We start from the raw sequence: 26,038 nt of genomic DNA on the forward strand, positions 1-26,038 counted from the left end.
TGCTCCAGAGTCCAATGGCGGCGTGCTTTACACCACTCCAGCCGACGCTTGAAATGTGATGAACTGACTTCTTGGAACGGAGGCATCCTATGATGGTGCCATGTTGAAGGTCACTGAGCTCTTCAGTATGGGCCATTCTACTGCCAATGTTTGTCTTTGGAGATTGCATGTCTATGTGCTCGATTGTAAACACCTGTCACCAATTTGAAGGGGTGTCCACATACTGGTCATGTAGTGTATGTCAGCTAAACAATGGTTTCCAGATATCCCCTGCGTAAAACTCATACACTTCTATGATTTCTTCCCATTGTGGACACTCCTGTGTCTGATAAGGTTATTCTGGAAGGAGAAGCTCTTGTAACACAGCTTACACTTAAAGGGCCTCTCCTTGGTGTGAACAGTCTGGTGCTTCTTCACATAGTTTGCCTCAGCGAAACGCTTCCCACAGGTGAGGCAGGCGTACGGCTTGTCGGCGTCCGTCCTAATGCTCGGCCTCCCACGTTGTGACCCAATGACAACAGAGGAGGTAGAAGCAGGAGCCACTGCCCTCAGGTGGTTAGTCTTTGAGCTCCCTCCTTGACCTCTAGCCATTGTTTGAATGTTGTTGGGATTGTGTGCTGTGTTATAGGCTAGGTACTTCTCGTGGTGAACGTCCATCCTGACCCTGTCTGTATTTGTGGGGTAACCATGAGGTAGCTGAGGAAGGCTAGACCCAGGCTTTCTATGAACCCAGTCACCAGGCATTAGACAAGACCCTGAAGACAGACTTCCTGAAAGAACACCACCAGGGGGGTCTCCCACCACGCTCTGTGAAGGCTGACGCCCAGGGTGACCTGCTCTGTTCATCATGGATACTGTGGTGTTTGTATCATAGGAACAGGAGGGTCTATCTCTATCAGCCCCAGGCCCTGCTTCATCCCTGCACTGAGACTGTGAAGAGAAGGGTCTGGGCTGCAGACTGGATCCCTGAATGGAGCCTCTGTCTCTCTGATGACCACCAGGACTGAGGTTGTTCAGTCCACCTGTCCACTGCTTGTGTTCTGTGTGGTGGTGGAGTCTCTGTCCCTCTTGGTTTGGTCCTAGTTGCGACTCGGGAAGGAACAGTGACAGCTCCTGATCCAGGGTCCTGATCCGGGGCCAGGGTTTGTGACCAGCCGCTACAGAGGTCCAGTCTCTCCCGTCAGCAACACCGGACATCAGCAGGTCCTCATGGACTGCAGACTATAAACACAAATTGTACAGAAGAACATAAATGTTTATATAAGAAACTTTTTGCTGTACACACAGAAACATGATATTATTAAATGTTAACCACAGTCAAGCCTATCTTTAACACTGTGATTTAAGGACCTAACAATATTGACCCATTCAAGTTTACTATTAAAAAAAAGTCCACGTGTTGATTCAAGAATTAAGTAAAATGTTTTGGTTCGACTGAGATAAGAGAAACTCAGTCCCGGCAATAATACAAAAATAACCAAGTCAGAGTCAATTTTGTATTTAAATTCAACAAAATGGTCATACACTCATATAATGTTGTACTTTTATTACACAAAACGATACATGTGAAGTAGAATAACTTTATTCACTATGGTAACACATGTAAATCTGCTAACTTCTCTTTGATAAAATTAATTTTGGAATAGTTTGGAAAAGTTTCAACATGACATTACACACAGCGTCACTACTTTATGTCCAGTGAACATTAATTAAAGGTCCAATGCAGCTGTTTTTTATCTCAGTATCTAATAATTTCTGGTTAACAACTAAGTACCTTACTGTGATTGTTTTCAAAAGGTCAAAAAGAAACAAAAATAGCTTCTTAGCAAAGAGCAATTTCTCAAGCAAGAATTGAACTAGGACCGTCTGGGAGTGGTGAGGGGAAAACTAGCTGTTGTTGGCAGAGAGGTTTGGCGCTCTCTTATTGGTCTATACACTAATTTACCACCTGGTGCTGTCACCAGACAGGGCCAAAACTCTATCCCACCAAAACAGCTCTTACACTAAAAGGGTATTATAATTTTCCCAATTTCAAAGTATTATTCTAACCTCAGTGAGAAAATATATCTAAATATCTCACGTTTTTGACTGCACTGAGCCTTTAAGGCACGATCATTTCACCATTATAAAGGTATCAACACAGTGTCACTTTCATTTGTGAATCATTTTTACAGACACCATCACAACAACCATCACCTTATCATCTACTCTGCCTCATCATACTCATTATTTCCTCATTTCTTCTCATCCAGTTCCCTCTACATCCAAAATGACAGAATGTACTAACTAGTACTACATTACATGTCACTATACTCATGGGCCGTGTGCATTTTCTGCTGGTGTATCTATCCTGAGGTAGCTCCTCTCTGAGAAACTCTTCCTGCAGGGAGTACAGGCGAACGGTCTCTCTCCAGTGTGGACCTTCAGGTGCATCTTCAGCTAGTGTTGGTGGGGCAACCTATTCTCAGATTGGGGGCAGCTGTAGGGTTTCTCCCGTGCGGACCCTCTGGTGCCTCTCCAGGTTGAACAAGTCGGAAAAACTGTCCCCGCACAGGTGGCAGCTGAACGGTTCTCCCCGTGTGCATTCTGGTGGATCTCCACCTGTTTGGGGAAACTGAAGGCTTTCTCACAGAATGAACACGGGAAGTGCTTGTCTTTGGCGCTGTCACCTTTACTGATTTACGTCTCTACTACTGTCACTTGTCTATGGACTTGTGTAGCCATTTAGTGTTGAGGCACTGGCATTGTCTGAGATCTGGTATAACATTAGGAGAGTGTGAGGAGGACAAAGACCAGGGAGTGTCTGTGTTGTCCCAGGATCCATGTTCCAGTTGATAGATCCTATAGAAGGCAGGCTGAAGGCAGCACCTGTTGGGGCGCCATCATTCTCTCTGAATCACAACTATAGGAGCAGGAAGGAGCAAGCCAAGTCTGTTCTCTCCAGCTGCATACGGACACCTCCCCGTCCCCACGGACCAAATCTATGTCTCATCCTGGTCCCCCACATGAAAAAGTACTATAGTATGGTAATAAATAATATAGTATTCACTGTAGTGTTTTTGCTGACTTTACTGTAGTATTTCCTGTAGTATACACAGTTAACTATAATATAAAATACTGTAGTACTATAGTGTTTTTGTTTTATTATCTTTGACATAGACGTGTAGGTACAGTTGAAGTCAGAAGTTTACATACACCTTAGCCAAATACATTTAAACTCTGTTTTTCACAATTCCTGATATATAATCCTCGTAAAAATTCCCTGTCTTAGGTCAGTTAGGATCACCACTTCATTTTAAGAATGTGAAATGTCAGAATAATAGTAGAGAACGATTTATTTCAGCTTTTATTTATTTCATCACATTCCCAGTGGCTCAGAAGTTTACATACACTCAAGTAGTATTTGGTAGCATTGCCTTTAAATTGTTTAACTTGGGTCAAACATTTCAGGTATCCTTACACAAGCTTTCCACAATAAGTTGGGTGAATTTTGGCCCATTCCTCCTGACAGAGCTGGTGTAACTAACTGTAGGCCTCCTTGCTCGCACACGCTTTATCAGTTCTGCACACTCATTTTCTATGGGATTGAGGTCAGGGCCACTCTAATGCCTGGACTTTGTTGTCCTTTAGCCATTTTGCCACAACTTTGGAAGTATGTTTGGGGTCATTGTCCATTTGGAAGACCCATTTGCGACCAAGCTTTAACTTCCTGATGTCTTGAGATGTTGCTTCAATATAGCCACATCATTTTCCATCCTCATGATGCCATCTATTTTGTGAAGTGCACCAGTCCCTCTTGCAGCAAAGCACCACCACAACATGATGCTGCCACCCCTGTGCTTCACGGTTGGGATGGTGTTCTTCAGCTTGCAAGCCTCCTCATTTTCCCTCCAAACGTAACGATGGTCATTATGGCCAAAAAGTTTTATTTTTGTTTCATCAGACCAGAGGACATTTCTCCAAAAAGTACGATCTTTGTCCCCATGTGCAGTTGCAAACTGTAGTCTGGCTTTTTTTATGGCGGTTTTGGAGCAGTGGCTTCTTCCTTGCTGAGCGGCCTTTTAGGTTATGTTGATATAGGGCTTGCTTGACTGTGGATATAGATTATTTTGTGCCTGTTTCCTCCAGCATCTTCACAAGGTCCTTTGCTGTTGTTCTGGGATTGATTTGCACTTTTTGCACCAAAGTACGTTAATCTCTAGTGGACAGAACGCGTCTCCTTCCTGAGCGGTGTGATGGCTGTGTGGTCCCGTGGTGTTTATACTTGCGTACTATTGTTTGTACATATGAACGTGGTACCTTCAGTCGTTTGGAAATTACTCCCAAGGATGAACCAGACTTGTGGAGGTCTACAATTATTTTTCTGAGCTCTTGGCTGATTTCTTTTGATTTTCCTATGATGTCAAGCAAAGATACACTGAGCTTGAAGGTAGGCCTTGAAATACATCCACCTCCAATTGACTCAAATTATGTCAATTAGCCTATCAGAAGCTTCTAAAGCCATGACATCATTTTCTGGAATTTATCAAGTTGTTTAAAACCTTTTGTGACTAGGGGGCAGTATTTTCATTTTTGGAGAAAAAAAACGTTCCCGTAGTAAACGGGATATTTTGTCAGGACAAGATGCTAGAATATGCATATAATTGACAGCTTAGGATAGAAAACACTCTAAAGTTTCCAAAACTGTAAAAATATTGTTTGTGAGTATAACAGAACTGATGTTGCAGGCGAAAGCCTGAGAAAAATCCAATCCGGAAGTGCCTCATGTTTTGAAAGCGCTGCGTTCCAATGCGTCCCCATTGAGCAGTGAATGGGCTATCAACCAGATTACTCTTTCTCTGTATTCCCGAATGTGTCTACAGCATTGTGACGTAGTTTTACGCATTTATGTTGAAGAATACCCGTAGGCGGCTACATTGCGCAAGTGGTCACCTGATGCGCCCAGAGAGATTCTCTCGTAAAATACAGAGGTAGCCATTACTCCAATCGGTCCTACTGAAAAACTAATTGTCCCGATGGATATATTATCTAATAGATATTTGAAAAACACCTTGAGGATTGATTATAAACAACGTTTGCCATGTTTCTGTCGATATTATGGAGCTAATTTTGAATATTTTTCGCCGTTTTCATGACTGCAATTTCCGGGCGATTTCTCAGCCAAACGTGAAAAACAAACAAAGCTATTTCGCCTACAAAAATACTATTTTGGGAAAAAAGGAACATTTGCTATCTAACTGGGAGTCTCGTGAGTGAAAACATCTGAAGCTCATCAAAGGTAAACAATTTAATTTGATTGCTTTTCTGATTTCCGTGACCAAGTTACCTGCTGCTAGCTGGACAAAATGCTATGCTAGGCTATCGATAAACTTACACAAATGCTTGTCTAGCTTTGGCTGTAAGGCATATTTTGAAAATCTGAGATGACAGGGTGATTAACAAAAGGCTAAGCTGTGTCTCAATATATTTCACTTGTGATTTTCATGAATAGGAATATTTTCTAGTAATATTTATGTCTGTTGCGTTATGCTAATTCGTGTCAGATGATGACAACAGTCCCGTTCACGGAATGGGGAGTCATTAGAGGTTAAAGGCAAAGCCAACTTAGTGTATATAAACTTCTGGCCCACTGGAATTGTGACACAGTGAATTATAAGTGAAATAATCTGACTGTAAACAATTGTTGGAAAAATGACTTGTGTCATGCACAAAATAGATGTCCTAACCGACTTGCCAAAACTATAGTTTGTTAACAAGAAATCTGTGGAGTGGTTGAAAAACGAGTTTTAATGACTCCAACCTAAGTGTATGCAAACTTGCAACTTCAACTGTAGGTAAGACTGGGGTCTGAACGGATATAACCTGTAGGGAACACAGTGCCTTCGGAAAGTATTCAGATCCCTTGACTTTTTCCACATTGTTAGGTTACAGCCTTATTCTAACATGTTTTTTCCCCTCATCAATCTACACACAAGACCCCATAATGACAAAGCAAAAACAGGTTAAGACATTTTTGTTAATTTATTAAAAAAAAACTGAAATATCACATTTACCTAAGTATTCAGACCCTTTACTCAGTACTTTGTTGAAGCACCATTGGCAGCGATTACAGCCTCTTGGATATGATGCTTTAAGCATGGCACACCTGTATTTGGGGAGTTTCTCCCATTCTTCTCTGCAGATCCTCTCAAGCTCGGTCAGGTTGGATGGGGAGCGTCGCTGCACAGCTATTTTAGATCGGGTTCAAGTCCGGGCTCTGGCTGGGCCACTCAAGGACATTCAGAGACTTGTCCCGAAGCCACTCCTGCGTTGCGTTGGCTGTGTGCTTAGGGTCGTTGTCCTGTTGGAAGGTGAACTGTCGACCCAGTCTGAGGTCCTGAGCGCTCTGGAGCAGGTTTTCATCAAGGCTCTCTCTGTACTTTGCTCTGTTCATCTTTCCCTCGATCCTGACTAGTCTCCCAGTCACTGCCGCTGAAAAACATCCCCACAGAATGATGCTGCCACCACCATGCTTCACCGTAGGGATGGTGCCAGGTTTCCTCCAGACGTGACTCTTGGCATTTAGGCCAAAGAGTTCAATCTTGGTTTCATCAGACCAGAGAATCTTGTTTCTTATGGTCAGAGTCTTTAGGTGCCTTTTTGGCAAACATTTATTCAATAAATGTTCCTTTTGTTCAATAAAGTCTCTCTTTATATCCAAAAACCTGTTTTGTTTGCGTGTTTTCTTCAGTAATCCACAGGCTCAAACGCAGTCACGACAGGCAGACAAAAAAATCAAAATTGTATCCGTAAAGTTCATAGAAACATGTCAAACAATGTTTATATTCAATCCTCAGGTTGTTTTTAGGCTAAATAATCGCTAATATTTCAACCAGACAATAACGTCGTCAATATAAAAGGTAAACAAGAAAGGCACTCTCTCGGTCACGCGCATGAAAAAGCTCTGTGACACAGCAGGGTACACTCATTCAGACTGCTCTTACTCCCTAATATTTCAGAATACAAGCCTGAAACTGAAATTTCTAAAGACTGTTGACATCTAGTGGAAGGCATAGGAACTGCAATTTGAGTCCTAAGTCAATGGATACTGTATTGAATAGAAAACTACAACCACAACAAAAAATCCTACTTCCTGAATGGATTTTTCTCAGGTTTTCGCCTGCCAAATCAGTTCTGTTATACCCACAGACACTATTTTAATAGTTTTGGAAACTTTAGAGTGTTTTCTATCCAAATGTACCAATTATATGCATATCCTATCTTCTGGGCCTGAGTAGAAGGCAGTTTAATTTGGGCACGCTTTTCATCCAAAATTCCTACCCTAGAGAAGTTAATGGAAACAGAATGCACCTGAGCTCAATTTCGAGTCTAATAGCAAAGGGTTTGAATACTTATATAAATAAGGTATGTTTTTTATTTGTATTAAATTTACAAAGATTTCTAAAAACCTGTTTTCACTTTGGCATTATGGGGTATTGTGTGTACACTACTAGGAATATTTTGGGGGGTTGTGGCTAATAGTGTTGTTCCCCAGCCCAGAGTTGAGGACACTGTACCATCCACTGACCTCCACTATCTCGCCCTGCTCAGTGATGTGGTCCCCTGGGTCCTTGGCTGCGCCCGTCTGGGATTCCAAGATGGCTGCCCAGTCTCCCTTGTTAGGCTCCAGCCAACCACCTACAGGAAGAAGTTACAAAATAGACATTTACAAACATGGCAGAGAAAACTCTAAATATGGAGTTTGAGTCAATGTCCTGGTCAAGTACATAAATGATGTGTGTGAACATAAGTTGTATTGATTGTATTTTATAAATGAAGAAAATAATAGCCAGGTGCATCACTATTCCCATTGAGGTATATCTATATGTATTTCTCCCTTACCTTGCTCCCCCATCTTTAGTCCACTCAGCAGATCAATGCTCTCTGGTTCGTCTTCTATTGTCTCCACTTTGACTATCAGCAGATCAGGCTTCCCATTCTCCATGTCTACTGACTGTAAGAGATACAGAGTGAGAGGATGTTGGATCAATAAATCTGATATGAGCACCCTGCTATGGAGAATCTTCTGATTGAGCAATGAGGGATTGCCATGAGTACTATGCAAACATGTTAGTTGACTTGATACGATGCAAACCTGTTAGTTGATTTGATTACGTGACACTCTTTAAAGAGATGAATCAGATGAACTCGTGGATACCATTATTGTCTCTGCGTCCAATATGCAGGCAGTTAAGAGGTAATTCAGCGAACCAATGCTAACTAGCTTGCTAGCTGTACCGGAAGACTTCCAGCTAGTTAGCACTGGTTCACAAAATTACCTCTAACTTCCCTTTTAATGGTTTGATAATTCAAAGGCATGGTACCACACTTAATACAAAATAAATCAAGACCTGGGTCCTTATTCACAAAGAGTCTTAGAGTAGGAGTGCTGATCTAGGATCTTTCCAACTAATCTTATTCATTATTATCTTAAAGGAAAAACGGATCCTAGATCACTCCGACTCTGATGCCACATTCAAAACAATTGTGAACTCGAAAAAATATGAGGTCAAATCATGACATCGGTGATATTCAGGTCGGAAAGTCGGAGCTCTAGAAAGAGACCCGAGTTGGAATTCCGGGTTGGATGACCGATGATTTTCCCCAGTCAGAGCTAGTTTTTTTCCCAGAGTTCCCAATTGCTTTGGACGCACTTAAGTCGGAAGACTGAGATTTCCGAGTTCCCAGTTCCGAGTTGATTTTAACGCGGCATGAGAGCCCACTCTATGGTTCATCCTATGGTACTACAGCCATACATTTTTTAGATGTGAATATATAAAAAAAATTATTCATGGCCAATACACAGAATTAATTTTCTGAATTGAACATCATTTCATGGAATGTGAAGTTTACGGCACATCGCATTAAAAGGAAACAAATATTTAATTACCTAAATAAATTAAAATGTGTCATAGCTAATGTTCCCTCAGCTGCATGTCCAGCAGCTCCCCGAGGCTGCCAGGGCAGCTCCCCGAGACTAACCCGGACGACACTGGGCCAAATGTGCGCCGCCCTATGGGACTCCAATCACGTTCGGTTGTGATACAGCCTGGAATCGAGCCAGGGTCTGTAGTGATGCCTCTAGCACTGAGATGCAGTGACTTAGACCGCTGCGCCACTCGGGAGCCCTAATAAACTAAGTAGACAATAGGCAGAAGGTAGCATTGTTTGTGTGATTCTCTGTAATAATGGTATGGGAATAATAATGCTTTTTATTTTGTAAAGTGGTTTCTTGAAATCAAACAACATTTTCAGTCACCTCCTTGTCTGAAGGACAAGTGGATAAACAGGTTAATGTCAGGGCCTGCATGTTTTTCTCATGGAATGTTGGCTGCTACTGTAGGCTGAATGATAGAATAGCTATTAACATGTTAAAATGTTATGGGATGCATTTTCTCCATTGTTTTTGATGGTAGGCCACTCTGGTAGGTCTACATTATGATCAAATAGCCACAGTAGCCTAAATGGCCACTGTTAAACTGCACCATTAAAGAAGGTACAGCCTCAGTGTTCAGAGTACCGGCGTGCTGGAAATTGCACAGAATTTTTAATGCTCAAGCTTGCACTCAGCAGACCTGAAATTTGCTCAGTGCCCAATTTTTTTTGAGGGAACATTGGTCATAGCCCTGTTGCAAGAAACTCATATAATGGGACAAGACATGGAAGAAATGTTAAAAGATTGGGATGGAGAAATACATTTAACATCTTACTCGCAAGGGGAGTGGCTTATAAGGTTAATTTAGAACCTGTCAATTCAAATTGCACGCTCCCTCAAAACATCTGTGGCATTGTGTTGTGTGACAAAACGGCACATTTTAGAATGGCCTTTTATTGTCCCCAGCACAATGTGAACCTGTGTAGTGGTCATGCTGTTTAATCAGCTTCTTGATATGCCACACCTGTCAGGTGGATGGATTATATTGGCAAAGGAGAAATGCTCACTAACAGGGATGTAAACTCATTTTGTGCGTATGGAACATTTCTGGAATCATTTATTTTAGCTAATGAAAAATGGGACCAACACTTTAGATGTTTAGACATTTTATATTTTTGTTCAGTATATATAATTTTGGCTAATTTATTTCCATGTTCTTTTCTTATTGGACCCACCACTATGCCATTTCTCTCCTTTTCTATTGGTTTTCATATCAACTTTCTTTTATTGTCCAGACGCCACAATCCTAACCATATTAGCAATGGTGTTTTCCCACGAATTGCATTTTGGCAAATGTTTAAAATGTTGTTTTCTTGGCTGCTTCATTACATGAGTTGCATGTTCTGTTAAGATGCATTACCATAAACGAAATGTGATTTATGTCGTTCTGAGCAACGTGGGTGGATATTAATGGGTTATGCACCCACGGCATATGGGTCCGGTAATTTTCTCAAATGGACGGTAAATAAATCTTCCCGGTTACATTGTCCGGTGCCACATTTCCCTAACGGAAATCCTGACGTTTGAAATAAATCATTGTTAATTAAAAAATAAAAGGCTTTGTGGATATGGACCCTGACCAAATATAATTTAGACAGTAGTTCACAGTGGGCTCACCTCAGTGAGACTGTGTGTGGTCCTGTGCTGCTCAGCTGGTTCCTCTGTGGGTTCAGGAGGTGGTGTAGTCTGGTTGTCCTCCATGACCATGGTCTCCTCAGGGTTCTCCAGGCCCTCCTCCTTCACCAGCAGTACCTCCTCATCCTCCTTGAAGAGAGAGGTGACACAGATTACACAGACATACACTCCTCAGGTAGGTACACATTGATAATAAACACAGTGTATATCCATCCCCACTACGTTTGAGTCCTACTGTAGTTACAGAATGACTTCATTGTTGTTAAACCCATCATGGTGGACATAAATATGTTGTGGGGAAATAGTCAAAAGTCACCATCAGACAAATCTGACTAAACTATAATGACGTGTACAGTAGGTGTTTGTTAGTGTGTGGGTATGTGTAGGTATATTTAGTAAGTGTATATTGGTTATAAAACACTGTCAGGTGTATGCGAATAGGGGGAGATCGGATGTGATGTGTACTAAAGAGTCTTTAACTTGTCTCCTCCACTTCATCTATACTGATTTGAAGTGTATTTAACATGTGACGTCAAGAGATCATAGCTTTCACCTGGTCAAGTCTGAGCCCTTATTGACGTCACTTGTTTCAATCAGTGTTAAATAAGTCATTTTATGCTTGGAGACAACGGAGACATGGATTGTGTATGTGTGCTATTCAGAGGGTGAAAGTGCCTATGAACGGGGTATGGCAGTAGGTGCCAGGCGCACCAGTTTGTGTCAAGAACTGCAACGCTGCTCGGTTTGTCACTTTCCAGTTTCCCGTTTGAATCAAAAATTCAGGTGCGAACACAGATAAAATACACTTCCAACATCGAGTGTTTATCCATCCCCACTACGTTTGAGTCCTGTACTGTAGTTACATAATGACTTCATTGCTGTTAAACCCATCATGGTGGACATAAATATGTTGTGGGTAAAGATGTCAGCTATGATAAGTCAAGTCATCAGACAAACCTGACTAAACAATTTTGACATGTACAGTAGGTGTTAGTGTAGGTATATTTAGTAAGTGTATATTTGTCATCAATAGTTAACACAGTCACAATTAACCATAAAAATGAATGAAAATTAAACATTTGCTTTTTGGTCTTAATTTAAGTTAAGGCATGAGGTTAGTATTATGGTTAGATTTAAAATCAAATTAAGAGAAATTGTAGAAATAGGTGGGGTTTAGCAATAATTATGACTGACTGTTAACTAGTGATGAACCGTGTTATTGGTTTTAAAAGCAGAATAGGGTGAGATCAGATCTGATTTATATTAAAGGGAGTCTCAATGAATGTCAGAATGAAAAGTCCCATTTTTGTGTTTATTAAACAAACAAGTTAAATACAACATATGAAAACACAGGTCTCAACAAAAAAAAAAAAAACAGCATGAACTTGATTAACTGCATTCATTTTCTCATTAAAAAAAGTGTCTTGGGAAAAAAATTAAGCAGTTGAATTTAAGTAATGTAATATTCTTTAATGAACATCATATAGCCTATACAGTACAAACACAATTTGAAACAGACTTTAGGCTTACAATGCATTCAGAAAGTATTCAGACCCCTTTACTTTTTACACATTTTATTACACTACAGCCCTGTTCTAAAATGGATTCAATTGTTTTTTTCCCCTCAATCTACACAATACACCATAATGACAAAACAACCCCCCCCCCCTTTTTTTAAAAACATTTCTGCAAACTTTATATAAAAATTCCTCATATCACATTTACATAAGTATCCAGACCCTTTACTCTGTACTTTGTTGAAGCACCTTTGGCAGTGATTACAGCCTCGGGTCTTCTTGGGTATGAAGGTACAAGCTTGGCACACCTGTATTTGGGGAGTTTCTCCCATTTCTCTCTGCAGATTCTCTCAAGCTCTGTCAGGTTGGATGGGGAGCGTCCCTGCACAGCTATTTCCTGGTCTCTCAAGAGATGTTTGATCAGATTCAATTCCGGGCTCTGGCTGGGCCACTCAAGGACATTGAGACTTGTCCCAAAGCCACTCCTGTGTTGTCTTGGCTGTGTGCTTAGGGTCATTGTTCTGTTGGAAGGTGAACCGTCACCCCAGTTCGAGGTCCTGGGCGCTCTGGAGCAGTTTTTCATCAAGGATCTCTCTGTACTTTGCTCCGTTCATCTTTCTTGATCCTGATGGCTAAAAAACATCCCCACAGAATGATGCTGCCACTACCATGGTTCCCCGTTAGGATGGCGACAGGTTTCCCCCAGACGTGACGCTTGGCATTCAGGCCAAAGAGTTCAATCTTGGTTTCATCAGACCAGAGAATCTTGTTTCTCATGGTCTGAGAGTCTTTAGGTGCCTTTTTGGCAAACTCCAAGCGGGCTGTCATGTGCCTTTTACTGAGGAGTGGCTTCCGCCTGGCCACTCTACCATAAAGGCCTGACAATACATTTGCAAAAAATTCTAAACATGTTTTCGCTTTGTCATTATGCATTATTGTGTATAGATTAGTTTTGATTTAATCCATTTTAGAATAAGTAACAAAATGTGGAAAAAGTCAAGGGGTCAGAATACTTTACAAATGCATTTTATGCCTTATTGCAATATATACTGAAATCTGTTACTCTTGTTATTCCAAATGCATCTGTGGGTCTTTTTAGCTGATAACAATAAATGCATCTTCGTCAGAAGCTATTAAATGGAATGGTTACTTTCTATGTTATTGAGTGGAATGGTTTTTCTGCTGGTGTATCCTGAGGTAGCTCCTCTCTGAGAACCTCTTCCTGCAGTGTGTACAGGCGAACGACCTCTCTCCCGTGTGGACCTTCAGGTGCATCTTCAGCTGGTGCTGACGGGAGAACCGCTTCTCACACTGGGGGCAGCTGAAGGGTTTCTCCCCTGTGTGGACCCTCTCGTGCCTCTTCAGGTCACCAGCCTGAGCAAAGTGCATTTGACACTGGGTACAGCTGAAAGGTTTCACCCCTGTATGGACCCTCTGGTGCCTCTTCAGGTTTCCAGCCACAGAAAAGTGCATATGACACTGGGTACAGCTGAAGGGTTTTACCCCTGTGTGGACCCTCTGGTGGATCTCTAGCTTTTGGGGGCAGCTGAATCCTTTGTTACAGAACATGCATAGGAACCGTTTCTCTTTACCATTGCCTGATGTGGCTCCCACTCCCTGAGCCGGGACTCTAGCCCTGTCGTTTGAGTTCAATACCTGATCGGAAAGGACATGGCTGTGTAAAGCGAAAGGTGCCATTAATGTGGACGCAGGATTGTGATCCCTGAATGTGTGTAAAGGGGAGTGGGAGGCAACATTTAGATTTGTCTCTAAGCTTCCCCTGTAATCTAAGAAATCTCTGCCCTGTGAGTGTCCGTCTCCTAGGTGACTATCTGCATTCCATATGGGAGAAGCATCACCCTCCACTTTCACAGTCACTTCATCTACCACTATAACCTCCCCTTTCTTATCTAGGCACCCTTCAGAGTATACACTACTACTGTACCGGTTCCAGTCCCCTCTGGACAGATCAGTCTGTGTCTCTAAACCCAAGGATATGTTGCCAGGGTCCATCTCTGTGGTGTAAGAACAAGACGGATCATCACCACCAGTGTCTAACGCATCACCATCTCCACGGGAATGAACTGTCTTCTGGCTCTGGTGAAATACCGGTAAATACTCTGAGCTGGGAGCAGGAGGACAGCCCAGTCTCCCCAGCCCCAGTCTCTCTGGGTCTGATCTGTGGTCAGATCCTGTGTGTAAGAGCCTTTGTGTTACAATGAATATCTCGGTGTCCATCTCTGACTTGAGGGCGGCCTTCGGCGTTCCACTGACCTCTGTGATGCTGGGTTGGGTCCAGGCCTGGGGCACGGTGGTGGTGGCAAGGTCCTTGGTGGCTACAAGGTGCTTTCCAGCCACTCCAGTCTGGATGTCTTTGCTGTGTCTTGGGTCCTCCTCTCCTACACACCTCTCCTGCTTGACCCCAGAACTTGCAGCCTCTGCATCTGCAGACTGACATAAGAAGAGGGGAGGTTATTACCAGTACATGAGTAGAATTTGATAACAATGTCGTAAGGAAGTCTCACAAGCTCCCCTATGGCAGATAAATAAGTATGTCCATGTAAGCAAGTAAATAGCTGAGGGGAGTCTTCCTGAAATAAACTGTCCACATTTTATTTTCTGACGTAATACTATTACACTAACCTCTATCACAATAACGTGCTGGGTTGAGGTTCCACTCCCCTCATCAACAGTGATTGGTTGGTCATCTCTCCAAGTATTGTGTCCTGCTGGCTTCACAAAGCTCCCGTGGCCTCCAGTAAGATGTCCTTCACCTGAGAGAGCGATTGGGGGGAAAAGGTGGTTAGGTACTGTCAATGCGCAATGGTATATTGTACACTATTGACAGTTTTGACACTGTCTAGAATTGGCAAGGATGTAAGATAACACTTCGCATAACTTCTTGATATAATATTTATAGATTGAAAACAATATAATGCATGGAACATAATCAATGAGTAAATAATGGGAAATGCAGTAAATCAAGAATGGTTAGAACATGATAGTGTCTTTCTGCAAGTTAGCTAAGTAATCAGAAGTATTGCCTAATATCCAAATAATGATCAAGACCGAATTCTGGTTAACACATCTAAAGTTACACATGCGCAGATGTGAACGGGGAGACCGGCCCGCAGCCTCCACCTTCTGCAAAATGTACCGCTTGTCATTCCTCTGCACCGGTCGAGGATCTTGACACTACTGGGGCGACTGGTGAGGACGCGGTCCCGTGCCACCTTCAGTTCCAGTAGCTGTAGTTTCCTCCGCAATGACCTGTTTTCTTTCTGGCTTTGAGTTATTTCCAAACGAAACACTGCATAGTCGTCGTCTACGAGTTTACAGACTTCTGCCACGGCTGCATTCGCTAACACCTCCATGATGGAGGCTATTTGCGTGTGAAAAGCCATACAGTTAGCCATTGTTAGCAGCTAGCTAGTCAACGTCCGCGTTACCTAGATAACATCTATCAACCAAGTCCTGTTTCAAACGCGAATTAAACACTATATGGGGTAAGTAGGAGATGCTGTGGAGTTCAATGGGGCATATTGAGTTCCAGGGTGTTAATAAACGTCAAAATAACAACAAAAAACGCTAACTTGAAAATTGTTACTGTTCCCTTCCGTTTACGATTCTTCTTCAGTGGTTTTCAAATGGCGGTTGACAACCAACTTTAATGATGCATTTCCGCCACCGTCTGGAGTGTGGATCAGAGATAGGGAAGGTTTAAAGTTTAACCCTACCCAATTAAACCCTTCTCCCTAAGTAAACGAAATATATAATTCAATACAATATCACATTAAGGTTTTCTTAACAGTTCAATAAAACGTGGCTCCATAATACCATTATTCCAGAAACTGTCCCTTTCCCTTCCATATCAATGTCACTGAAATAGAATGTGTTCCACTGTCTCCATCTCCCTCTGCTTGTGATTTAACTTCCCAGTTGGATGTTTCCCTACTAATTTCAAAGTGCTGTTGAGCCTGATGAGTCTCAGCCTTGTGATTACATCTTCGTCCCTTCTCTCTGGACCTGAGGACCTCCCTGCCCCCACCTTTTCCTGGATCTTATACAGGTGTCTTTCCCTTCCTCAACTCATACCATTTTTATAACTGTTCTTATTAATCCATTGGTCTCTGCTTTACTTAAGAGAAATGATCTTATTGGTTGGTGTAATAGAACAAAGGGAGTGGTTAAATGAAAAAGGTGTGCAGTGTTTAAAAAAAATATATGATACTGCCTATTACATTACACATAAAATCTCCTATGATCAGTATCTTTCAAGCTCAGAGAAGACTTGTTTCGAAAGAAGACTGCGTTAACAAGAATAGAGTAGAAAATGAACGAGGTTACCGGCTTCTACCCCTGCCGTAGGTGTGCGCCATATAGGGACTCCTGTATTAAACTGTGCGAATTCAGTAGCTCTGCCACTGGTAAGCAATACACTATGAAGCAGTTCCTCACATGGGCCAAACCAGTAAACAGAACACGTATTATAGAACACAGGAGTGGTGTAAGGAGAAATGACCCTAAATCCCCAATAGCACGTCTTTTCTCAAAGGCCGGTCACCCAGTCTCCTCCATGTCCTTCTGTACAGAAGATAAATTGTTCACATAGGGGTGGTAATCTTGAACTGAGTGTTCTCCAGACAGAATACAGGTGGATGTTCTAAAAACTCTCCACCTATCAGGCATGAACGAAGAATCGTTATTGAAGTGTTTTCTGTAAGTTTTACTGGAGCTTGATACCCTCATCTAGTGTTTTCTTTCAAGGTCCCTACTCTATATTCTGTTTTTCTACAACCCTGTGTTATTTATTCTGAGGAAAGGTTCACATGGTATTTCTAAAAGCAATAATTTATTATGTTTCTCTGTCTGCTTATATACACAATGTATTAGTTCATGCATTCTATTGTATAAGGTACTGATTTAATGCATTTTCTTTCTTGATCATGTGACACATGCAATTATCCTTGAAATCGAAGTCAGAGGTGTGTGTGCCAATCATTTAAGTCACGAATCAAACTCATTCACCGGAGGGCCGAGTGTCTGCGGGTTTTCGCTCCTCCCTTGTACTTGATTGATGAAGTAAGGTCACTAATTAGTAAAGAACTCCCCACACCTAATTGAAAGGAAAAAACTAAAACCAACATACACTAGGCCAGAGGTACTCAGCTCTTACCCTACGAGGTCTGGAGCCTGCTGGTTTTCTGTTTAACCTGATAATTAATTGCACACACCTGATGTTCCAGGTCTAAATCAGTCTCTGATTCGAGGGGATCAATTAAAAGTGCAGTGGCACTGTCTTCAAGGTTCAGAGTTGAATTTGAGGGCACTAGGCCCTCCATGGAATGAGTTTGATGCCTCTGATTTACACTGATGATGGCTTGATGGGGAAGCGTATTGTTTTCATCTTTTCACCATATATATATATTTTTTTTTGTTGCATTTATTCCTCTTTTTCGACAGTGTCCGAGTCTACATCTCTTGCAAGATGAGAGACCAGTCAGTCTGGAATATCAAGTACAGGGTTGCATTTGTTCATGTTTAATATTTCACCCCAGTCATCACAAGACCTGAAGCCTTCATGCCATTTTCTGCAAACAGCTTGAGGTCAAGGACTATTTGTAACGATCCCATAACACAGATGATAGATAAGCTTGTGTGCTCTGGGATTTTGCATAACAGAAACAGTTGAGGGGCTTGACTTGAGCATGTTTTGGTCATTATTGCGTTGATGAACACAGTGAAGTACATCAGTTTAAATACATCCAACTTTGTGTGTAACCAGGATTCCATCCAACCTTTTTATGTGAGAAAAGTACATTGGATAATAAATGTCAAAACAGGCCTGATGGAAACAGCAAATCTGGCGGTAAACTCTCCAAATGTCAACATAACAAAATAGGCTAGACAAGGACGGACCTTTTTGTGTCGTTAAAATGTATTCTGCGACAAATGGCGGTGGAACCCCAAATATTGATATAATAACCATCATATCGAAGTGAACTTGGAGGGCACGAAAAACACGATATGTTGTCTGGTATTCTCACTACGGCTCGAGAAAGCATGCAGTTTATCGAGCTGACAAGGTACAAATCTGTCACTCTGCCCCTGAACAAGGCAGTTAACCCACTGTTGTAAATAAGAATTTGTTCTTAACTGACTTGCCTAAAGGTTAAAAAAAAAATTAAATGCACAGTGAGCTTGATGCTATTTTCAATTAAATATCAAAGGTCTTATTCTGGTGAAATGACGATTGGCTGCCGTTTGAAAAATAAAAAGAATCTCACTCTTATCCATAATAATCCTACCTGCATTGTATCTGCCAGCTGGAGCTCATGTGCCAAGACCACAGTGTGGACATTCGCAATAACCCAGCATTTTGTTGTGATAAAGCCATTAGTAGAGTTGAACAATAGAAAATAGATAGAATAGAAACCCATGTAATTTAAGGCAAAATTAATCAAGGCATGATTGAGTGCTGATCGAGGACCAGGTCCCCACCTGTCAAATAAATAAACACATAGTGTTATTATTATGATCTAAAAGGCTAAACTGATCCTAGAACAGCACTCCTACTCTGAGAGGCTTTGTGGATACAGGCTCTGACCTAATACCATTCAGACAGTAGTTCACAGTGGGCTCACCTCAGTGAGACTGTGTGTGGTCCTGTGCTGTTCAGCTGGTTCCTCTGTGGGTTCAGAAGGAGGTGTCGTCTGGTTGTCCTCCATGACCATGTTCCCCTCAGGGTTCCCCAGACTCTCCTCACAACCATCCTCCTTCACCAGCAGCACCTCTGGACCCTCCTCCTGGAAGAGACATGTGATACAGACATACACTCCCTCAGGTACGTACACACAGATAATAAACACACTTTCAACATGGAGTGTTTACGCTTCCCCACTACATGAGTCCAATACTGTAGTTATAGAATAACTTCATTGTTGTTAAACCCATTATGGTGGACATAAATATGATTTATAATCTCAGATAAGCCTGACTTAACTATTTTGAGGTGTACGGTAGGTGTTTGTTAGTGTGTGGGTATGTGTAGGTATATTTAGTAAGTGTATATTGGTTGTAAAGCGTGAGATCAGATGTGATGTATTCTAAAGAGACTCTCAATGAAAGTCTAAGAATGAAAAGTCCCATTTCGTGTTTATTAAACAAACAAGTTTTAAACACACCATATGAAAACCACACATACACATGTCTCAACTACAAATCTGCATGAAGTTGATGAATATAATTTTAATTTTCTCATTAAAAGTGTCTTGGGAAAATGTGTGAACATCATATAGCCTACAAAATACAACCACAATATGTTACAGACTTTTGTAGGCTTTTTTATGCCTTATACACTGCTCAAAAAAATAAAGGGAACACTAAAATAACACATCCTAGATCTGAATGAATGAAATATTCTTTACATAGTTGAATGTGTTGACAACAAAATCACACAAAACTTATCAATGGAAATCAAATTTATCAACCCATGGAGGTCTGGATTTGGAGTCACACTCAAAATTAAAATGGAAAACCACACTACAGGCTGATCCAACTTTGATGTAATGTCCTTAATACAAGTCAAAATGAGGCTCAGTAGTGTGTGTGGCCTCCACGTTCCTGTATGACCTCCCTACAACGCCTGGGCATGCTCCTGATGAGGTGGCAGATGGTCTCCTGAGGGATCTCCTCCCAGACCTGGACTAAAGCATCCGCCAACTCCTGGACAGTCTGTGGTGCAACTGTTGGTGGATGGAGCGAGACATGATGTCCCAGATGTGCTCAATTGGATTCAGGTCTGGGGAACGGGCGGGCCAGTCCATAGCATCAATGCCTTCCTCTTGCAGGAACTGCTGACACACTCCAGCCACATGAGGTCTTGCATTAGGAGGTCTCCTGGTAGCGCCTCCATGCTCTGGACAGTACGCTGACAGACACAGCAAACCTTCTTGCCACAGCTCGCATTGATGTACCATCCTGGATGAGCTGCACTACCTGAGCCACTTGTGTGGCTTGTAGACTCCGTCTCATGCTACCACTAGAGTGAAAGCACCGCCAGCATTCAAAAGTGACCAAAACATCAGCCAGGAAGAATAGGAACTGAGAAGTGGTCTGTGGTCCCCACCTGCAGAACCACTTCTTTATTGGGGGTGTCTTGCTAATTGCCTATAATTTCCACCTGTTGTCTATTCAATTTGCACAACAGCATATGAAATTTATTGTCAATCAATGTTGCTTCCTAAGTGGACAGTTTGATTTCACAGAAGTGTGACTGACTTGGAGTTACATTGTGTTGTTTTAGTGTTCCCTTTATTTTTTTGAGCAGTGTATGTCACACAATGACTGGATGCAAAATTGTACCCAGGAATATTCAACACTGAAATCTGTTACTCTCTTTATTCCAAATGTATCTGTGGATCTTTTCTGCTGACAACAATGACCATTCATCTTAGTCTTTAATGCAGGGTTTGATCTAAATGTCAGAAGCTATCGAGTGGAATGGTTACTTTCTATGTTATAGAGTTGAATGGTGTTTTTGCTGGTGCATCCTGAGGTAGGTCCTCTCTGAGAACCTCTTCCCACAGTGTGTACAGGCAAATGGCTTCTCTCCCGTGTGGACCTTCAAGTGCATCTTCAGCTGGTCCTGACGGGAGAACCTCTTCTCACACTGGGGGCAGCTGTAGGGTTTCTCCCCTGTGTGGACCCTCTCGTGCCTCTTCAGGTCACCAGCCTGGGTGAAGCGCATGTGACACTGGGTACATTTGAAGGGTTTTACCCCTGTGTGGAACCGCTGGTGCCTCTTCAGGTTGCCAGCATGGGCAAAGCGCATATGACACTGGGTACAGCTGAAGGGTTTCACCCCTGTGTGGACCCTCTGGTGGATCTCCACCTTCTGTGGGCAGCTGAAGCCTTTGTTACAGAACATGCAAAAGAACTGCTTCTCTTTACCGCCTGTTGTTGCTCCCTCTCCCCACACCTTGGCCGTTTGGTTGTTTGAGTTCAATACCTGATCTAAAAGGATGCAGCCTTGTGAATCGGAAGGCCCCATCGACATGGACACCGGGTGTAAAGGGGAGTGGGTCGAGACATTTAAATTTGTCTCCAAGCTGTCCCTGTAGTCTAAGAAGTCACTGGAGCTGCCATGCGAGTGTCCTTCTCCGAAGTGAGTCTCGTCTGCATTCCATGTCACAGGAACATCGCCCTCCACTTTCACAGTCATCTCATCTACGACCAGACCCTCCCCTTTCTTATCTAGGCACCGTCCAGAGTATACACTACTACTGTACTGGTTCCAGTTCCCTCTCATTGGATTAGTCTGTGTATCTAAGCCCACAGGCATGTCACCAGTTATCATCTCTGTTGTGTATGAACAGGACGGATCATTGCCAGTCTGTAACGTGTCACCTGAGTCCTGATGGGACAGAACCGTCCTCGGGTTACCGTACTGGAAATATTCTGAGTGGGGAGCAGGACAGCCCAGCCCCGTTAAAGTCTTGGTGTCTGTCTCTGACTTGAGGACGGCGTTTGGCGTTCCACTGACCTCCGTGATGCTGCGTCGGGTCATGGGTAGCACTGTGGCAGTGGTGGGGTCCTCTGCGGCTACAGGGGGAGCTCCTGTCTGGATGTTACGGCTGTGCCATGGTTCCTCCTCTCCTTCAGTCTTCTCCTGCTTGACCTCAGGACCTGCAGCCTCTGCATCTGCAGACTGACACAAGAAGAGTGGAGGTTATTAACGGTACATTAGTGGAATTGGATAACAATGTTGTAGGGAAGTCTTTTTTTTTTTAAACCAAGTTTGTATATGTTTTGTCTTTTTTTTTGGAGGGGGGGGGGGTACAATATTAATGTCAATTTACACAGTTCATACAGCATCCGTAGGCTGCCAAAGAAAAACATACAGAGAAATTATCATATTGATCACACAGTATTGTGTAAATAATAAAATTGGTGTAAAGAGAGAAACATAAAGAGGTGGTCCTGCACCACCAACTCCCCCATCCCATTTAGACGTCTTCACGGGTCCAAAGAGGTTGACGTGCACTGTCTATGGGACCTTATATAGACAGGTGTGTGTCTTTCCAGATTTTTTTTTTTTTTACCTTTATTTAACTAGGCAAGTCAGTTAAGAACAAATTCTTATTTTCAATGACGGCCTAGGAACAGTGGGTTAACTGCCTGTTCAGGGGCAGAACGACAGATTTGTACCTTGTCAGCTCGGGGATTTGAACTTGCAACCTTCCGGTTACTAGCCGAACGCTCTAACCACTAGGCTACCCTGTCCAATCAATTGAATATACCACAGGTGGACTCCAATTAAATTGTAGAAACATCTTAAGGATGATCAATGGAAACAGGATGCACCTGATCTCAATTTTGAGTGTCATAGCAAAGGGTCTGAATACTTATGTAAATAAGGTATTTATTTAAGGTGGTAGATTAGCTTTAATGTTGCAGATAGATTGTGGCTTCCATTAATGTAATTGTCTGCATCATTTCCAATCCACCATATAAATATATATCATTTTATTTTTTTGTGTTTTCCTTTATTTTTTGCAGCAGCAGCACTGCCTGACAGCAGTAATAATCTCTTATTGATTGAGAGATTCAAGGAGCTATCATCGTTAAGTAACATAGTAGATGCAACACATTCAATATTTACATTCATGCACTTCGAAATGAACTGTGTCCTAGAAGCATTTAACTACAGGGCATTCCCACATCATATGAAGGATGAGGGGAGCCTTTCTGAAATAAACAGGCCACATTTAAAGTAACTAATGTTTTATGCAACACTATTGCACTAACCTCCATCACGATAACGTGCTGGGATGAGGTTCCATTCCCCTCATCAACAGTGATTGGTTGGTCATCTCTCCATGTATTGTGTCCCGTTGGCTTCACAAAGCTCCTGTGTCCTCCAGTGAGATGTCCTTCGCCTGAGAGAGTGATTGGGGGGAAAGAGGTGGTTAGGTTAGCTACTGTCAATGTTCAACACTATATTGTACACCATTGACACGGTCTAGAATTGGCAAGGGTGTAAGGTAACACTTCTCATCACTTCATACAATTTATTGATTGACTGAATTATGTTCTATGCATCTAATTGTTTTCATTGAGCTAATAATAGGAAATGCAGTAAATTAAGAATCTGGTTAAAATATGATATGTCTTTGTGCAAGATAGTATGCAATAATTGCCCTGATTACTAAGCTATCGAAAAACTGTCCAAGGCTCAATTCGGGTGACAGGCACTGAGCTATGCCGCGCAGCCTCCGCCTTCTGCAAAATGTACCTCTTGTCATTCCTCTGTATCGGTCGAGGATCTTGACACTACTGGAAATGGCGAGGACGCGCTCCCGCAATGTCCTCTCTGCGCGCTCCCGTGACACCTTCAATTCTAGTAGCTGTAGTTTCCTCCGCAATGCCCTGTTTTCTTTCTGGCTTTGAGTTATTTCCAAACGAAACACTGCATAGTCGTCGTCTACGACTTTACAGATCTCTGCCACGGCTGCATTCGCTAGCACCTCCATGATGGAGGCTATTTGAGTGTGAAAAACCATACTGTTCACGTTAGCCATTTTTAGCTAGTTAGCAGCTAGCTAGCTAGCTATCAACCAAATCCTGTCTCCAACGTGATTTAAACTACCCTAGGTACGTATGTGATGTTGTGCAAGTAAATTAGTCATATTTTAAGTTCCAGTGTGTTAATAAACGTCTAAATAACAACAATAAAAACGCGAACGGGGAAATCGTTCTTGGTCACTGTTCACTTCCGTTTACACTGAATAGAAAGGATCTCATTGGTTGGCGTCATACTGTATCTCAAAGGGTTTTGTTAAACGGAAAAGGAATGCGCGTTGTTGTTTGAAACACGGTAATGCTTATTACATTATATTACACATAACATATCCTATGATCATTCTCTCAAGCTGAGAGCAGACTTGTTTAGAAAGAACAGTAGCCGTGTCCGAATACCCGTAGTAGTATGCGAAAAAAATAAGTTTTATAAGTATGTGAAATTTCGAAAATATGCCGCCTTCATATTCCAGTCGGAACTAGAAACTCCGAAATTTCCGATCTGTAGATTCGTTGAACGCCTGTACATCCGACTAAAATGTAAACGCAGCATTGGTACACTGAAAGTTTCAACTAATATGCGTGATTGTGTTGACTCCCGCCATTCGTTCATTTTGGTACAGGCGTCATTTTATCTGCTCTTGTCAAACACGTGAGTCAAAAATATGAGTTTAATATACTATATCAAACGCTGAAATTAGTATGCAGTTTAAGTATGTAATACTAGTATGGGTATTCTTACAAGGCCACTGTGTTAATATTAATAGAGTAGAGAAGAATAGAATGACTGACTTCATTCCATTTACACTGAACAAAAAATATAAACGCAACATGTAAAATGTTGGTCCCATGTTTCATGAGCTGAAATAAAATATCCCAGAAATGTTCCATATGCACATATAAAATATCCACTAACATCCATGTTAGGAGCATGTTACCTTTTCCAAGATAATCCATCCACCTGACAGGTGTGGCATATCAAGAAGTTGATTAAACAGCATGATCATTACACAGGTGCACCTTGTGCTGGAGACAAAAGACCAATCTAAAATGTGCAGTGTTGTCACACAACACAATGCCACAGATGTCTCAAGTTTTGAAGGAGCATACAATTGGCATGCTGCCTGCAGGAAGGTCCACCAGAGCTGTTGCCAGAGAATTTAATGTTAATTTCTCTATCATAAGGTTCCTCCAACTGAGTTTTAGAGAATTTGGCAGTACGTCCAACCAGCATCACAACCGCAGTGTAACAACGCCAGCCCATGTGTAACCACTCCATCCCAGGACCTCCACTCCTGGCTTCTTCACCTGTGGGATCGTCTGAGACCAGCAACCCGGACAGCTGATGAAACTGAGGAGTATTTATATCGGTATTAAAGCCCTTTTGTGGGGGAAAAAATAATTCTGATTGGGTGGGCCTTGTTCCCAAGTGGTTGGGCCTATGCCCTCCCAGGCCCACCCATGGCTGTGCCCCTTTCCAGTCATGTGAAATCCATAGATTAGGGCCTAATTCATTTATTTAAATTGACTGACTGACTTATATGAACTGTAACTCAGTCAAATCTATGAAATTGTTGCTTGTTGTGCTTATATTTTTGTTCAGTGTAGTTGAGGTAATATGAACATATAGGTAGGGGTAAAAGTGACTAGGCAATCAGGATAGATAATAAACAGAGTAGCAGCAATGTGTGTGAGCATATGGAGTGTTTGTGTAAGTGTATGTGGGTAGCGTCCAGCGAGTGTGCATAGTCAGTGTAAGAGTCGGTGCAATAAATGGTCAATGCAATAGTCTGGGTAGCCATTTGATTAGCTATTTAGCAGTCTTATGATTTGGGGGTAGAAGATGTTCAGGTGCCTTTTGGTCCCAGAATTGACGCTCCAGTACCGCTTGCTGTGTGATAGCAGAGGAACAGTCTGTGACAATTTTCCGGCGCTTCCTCTGACACCGCCTGTTATAGAGGTCCTGGATGGCAGGGAGCTCGGCACCAGTGATGTACTGGGCCATCTACACCACCCTCTGTAGTGCCTTGCGATCGAGGGTGGTGCAGTTGCCATACCAAGCGTTGATGCAGCCGGTAAAAACGCTCTCAATGGTGCAGCTGTATAATTTTTTTAGGATCTGAAGGGCCATGCCAAATCTTTTTAACCTCCCGACGGGGTAGAGGCACTGTCGCACCTTCTTCATGACTGTGCTAGTGTGAGAAGACGATGTTAAGTCCTTGGTGATGTCGACACAGAGGAACTTGAAGCTCTCGACATGCTCCACTAAAGCCCTGTGGATTGGGCATTCTCACCTCTCCTTCTCCTGTAGTCCATGATCCTTTGTTGAGGG

The 26,038-nt window shown here is 42.3% G+C and overlaps 2 protein-coding genes across 3 annotated transcripts in view; both read right to left on the reverse strand.

Annotated features, from left to right (window-relative positions):
* Nucleotides 1–26,038, reverse strand: part of LOC110498480 (zinc finger protein 184-like) — a 350,017-nt gene that overhangs the window by 167,102 nt on the left and 156,877 nt on the right. The gene's annotated exons all lie outside the window — the stretch shown is intronic.
* Nucleotides 47–26,038, reverse strand: part of LOC110498492 (gastrula zinc finger protein 5-1) — an 89,768-nt gene continuing 63,776 nt past the window's right edge. Inside the window, exons 1-7 of one of the 2 annotated variants that reach the window (XM_036953726.1) lie at nt 23,423–24,218; nt 22,936–23,066; nt 21,671–21,835; nt 18,771–18,932; nt 7,882–7,993; nt 7,568–7,677; nt 47–1,221 (exon numbers count right to left, since the gene is read on the reverse strand). In XM_036953726.1, the coding sequence (XP_036809621.1) occupies nt 292–1,221; nt 7,568–7,677; nt 7,882–7,993; nt 18,771–18,932; nt 21,671–21,835; nt 22,936–23,066; nt 23,423–23,708 (1,896 nt within the window). In that variant the 5' untranslated portion in view covers nt 23,709–24,218 and the 3' untranslated portion in view covers nt 47–291. Of the gene's footprint in view, nt 1,222–7,567; nt 7,678–7,881; nt 7,994–10,591; nt 10,739–14,400; nt 14,578–18,770; nt 18,933–21,670; nt 21,836–22,935; nt 23,067–23,422; nt 24,219–26,038 lie in introns of those variants that run through there. The other variant, XM_036953727.1, reaches the window with a different exon arrangement.

This window comes from Oncorhynchus mykiss, chromosome 19 (assembly GCF_013265735.2).
Source record: "Oncorhynchus mykiss isolate Arlee chromosome 19, USDA_OmykA_1.1, whole genome shotgun sequence".
NCBI classification, from domain to species: Eukaryota; Metazoa; Chordata; class Actinopteri; order Salmoniformes; family Salmonidae; genus Oncorhynchus; species Oncorhynchus mykiss.